Genomic DNA, 2,689 nt, shown 5'->3' with positions numbered 1-2,689 from the left:
CATGCTCGATTGTTGTGATATCAATCTTCGGTGCTCACTGACTAGTCACTGTAAGATCCTTTAAATTAGGGAAGTGATGTAGAGATAGTAGCAAATCCTTCCAGGAATGGAGACCATTAACTTGGCACACAGTTATTCTCTGTTGGGGGAAGGGAGAACACATAAGAGGAAGAAATTTTGGGGGACTTTTTCATTGACTTTTGGCTCCAAATTAGTTTTAAGTGGGGAAAAGGGAGGGAAAGAGGGTGTAAGTAGTAAAACCAGGCAAGTCAACCGGAAAACGTAGGGTCAACGCTTAAAAACTCATTTAGGTTGTCTTTCGCAAATTTAATTTAGTTTAAGGTCTGATTTCGCAAAAAAAAGTTATAAAGGTTGTCTTTCGCAAAAAAGTGGTTATAAAAGATTGTCTTTCACAAATTTGCCTTTTAACTTTACCTAAAGTGTCAACTAAAATAAAACGGAAAATATATAATTTCATATTACGGAAAGATCAAGTTGAGGAAGCTTAAACTATTATAGCAGCAAATTTTGAGTCATTTAAAAGTCCGCGCTTTGACGGGGTTTTAGACTCAACGTCTGGGTTGGGCCAAACCTGATCCAACCCATAGGTCTAAAAAATTGTCGGCCTTTATTGATGTATTTTAAATTTGGATCTAATGTAATTTATAGCCCGGCAGTTAAGTAACGCACGATCTCTTAACCCAAAATATGATTTTATACTTGGCTAAAACCCGCCCATGTTGCCTGTTTTTATATTGCCCATTAGGCTATTCCTAGATTTACCGCTTTACCAGTCATTGTCATACCTCCAAAACCCCAGGCATTCAAATTCATCCGAGTAACGCGAGACGGTCTTCGTGAAATTTGACCTCAGCAACACCGACTCAAGCATGGCCGCCAACTCCCTTCGGCGAGCCATGATCGCCGCCGAATTCCAGACAGTCTCCGCCGCCGATCACGTGAGCTCCTCAGCTCCAAATCCCCCAAAATCTACCATCTCCACCACCCTCACCACCACTCTTACCCCCTCCGAATTTCACCATACCATCACAAAACTCGCCGTCGCTCAAATCCTTCAATCCACCGGCTTCAAATCCTGTAAATCCTCCGCCCTCGATGCCCTTACTCGAGTTTCCGCCCTCTTCCTCCAATCTCTCACCACCGCCGCCGCCTCTCACGCTGCCTTCTCTTGTGCCCGTACTCAATCCAATGTATTCGACGCCGTCCACGCCATTGAACAATTTTCCCTCTCCTTCGGCTTTTCTGGAGCTGCAGACATCAACCAGACCCTTCTAACTTCTAAAACCCTACAAGATATTCGTCACTTCGTTGACGCTGAGCCTCCATCCGCTCGTAGAAATCCTCGCAACCAACGAAACTCCGATTCGGTGGTGGTCTTTTCGGGGAACATTGATTCTTTGATTGATAATAGGGGCCCTGAGATTCCTAGGTGGTTACCGGAATTTCCTGCTATAGAAACCGATGACGGTGACGCGAGACGCGAAGATGGGGAGGTTTTGTGGGAGAAGAGAAGGCTTGAGTATCGTCCATCAATGGCGGCGAAGATAGTAAAGGGTAAAAAGGAGTTAATGTTGCAGGGGAGGAGAGAGAGAGTGAAATTCAGGTTAAGAGGAACGAAAAAGGATGTGGAAATGGGTGGTTTGGATGATTTGGAGCTCCGAAATGGGGTTTGTAGAGGAGGTAAAAGGGTGTGTTTGGTTAAAAGGGTTGATAATAGATGTAGGTTTTTTGAAGAAGAAGAAGATGATGATGAAAAAAGCTTTAACATTGGACTGTGAACAAGTTTCTTTCAATTTTTGGGGGTAGTTTGAGAAGATTGATCGAATCAGCTAGGTTTTTCGGAGTGGATCGAAATCGTTGCCCGCAATCATGTACGTTGCTGATTTTTGTTATGATTAAGCATGTTTGATTGGGTCTTTTGCAAAGCATTTAATTGAGTGTATATATGAAATATATGATTATAGTAGTATGAGATGATTAACATGTATCCATGGGGATTGAGTTTAGTTTTTCCCCTTGATTCAAAGTATAATGATTATGCTGCTTGATGAGAAATATATTGCTAAATGCTAATGCTAATGCTGTTGCTGTTCTTCAATTAGTTCTCTTGTTTCAACTTTACTAGATTTGTGATGAACATAACAAAGCAACTACTCTGGAAGATTTTTTTATGTAATTTGTGTTGTGGTGCTAAACTTTACTTTGTTTAGATTATAAGAAACATATGGAAGAAAAGTTTTAGCTGTTTAATGTGGTATAGATACTAAACTGACAGCAGGGTCGCGGGAAATCATGGTCCGTCTTGCGTAGAATAGAGCTTAGTCTATGTCTGCTAGTTTGAAAACGGATACAATAACAAGAAAATAGGTCGCTGTGAACAACTTCTTTACTGTACGGAGTATATAGCTTTACCCTCCCCTGTGGCTGTGGTGATGCGGTACTGGCTTTGCTGGATTGATATTTTCTTCCGTGTTCATTGTTATTACATGCTCAGCTTGACATGTTGATTTACCTAATCAAGAATCATTATCATTTAACAACATTCTGGAGGTGGAAATTAGTGCAATTCGGCGTTGATTTTCTGGGGGATTGTAAATCATTCTGGGGAAGTTTACCTCATCAATGGTGTTGAAGGATGGCTGAAGTGCTAAGCGAACCGCTGTTGTTT

General features: G+C 41.5%; 1 protein-coding gene across 1 annotated transcript; it reads left to right on the top strand.

Annotated features, from left to right (window-relative positions):
* The first annotated feature begins 730 nt into the window (after positions 1–730).
* On the top strand, positions 731–2,076 carry LOC110800295 (uncharacterized). The gene has a single exon (XM_022005606.2). It carries the CDS (start codon positions 891–893, stop codon positions 1,797–1,799), a length of 909 nt encoding a protein of 302 aa, XP_021861298.2. The 5' UTR covers positions 731–890; the 3' UTR covers positions 1,800–2,076.
* The last annotated feature ends 613 nt before the right edge of the window (positions 2,077–2,689 follow it).

Source organism: Spinacia oleracea, chromosome 3 (assembly GCF_020520425.1).
Source record: "Spinacia oleracea cultivar Varoflay chromosome 3, BTI_SOV_V1, whole genome shotgun sequence".
Taxonomy (NCBI): domain Eukaryota; kingdom Viridiplantae; phylum Streptophyta; class Magnoliopsida; order Caryophyllales; family Amaranthaceae; genus Spinacia; species Spinacia oleracea.
This window is presented reverse-complemented; position numbering and strand designations above follow the sequence as displayed.

What these genes read in the sequence shown, in the direction of transcription:
- LOC110800295 (XM_022005606.2), top strand. Translation starts at nt 891, where the DNA reads ATGGCCGCCAACTCCCTTCGGCGAGCCATGATCGCCGCCGAATTCCAG.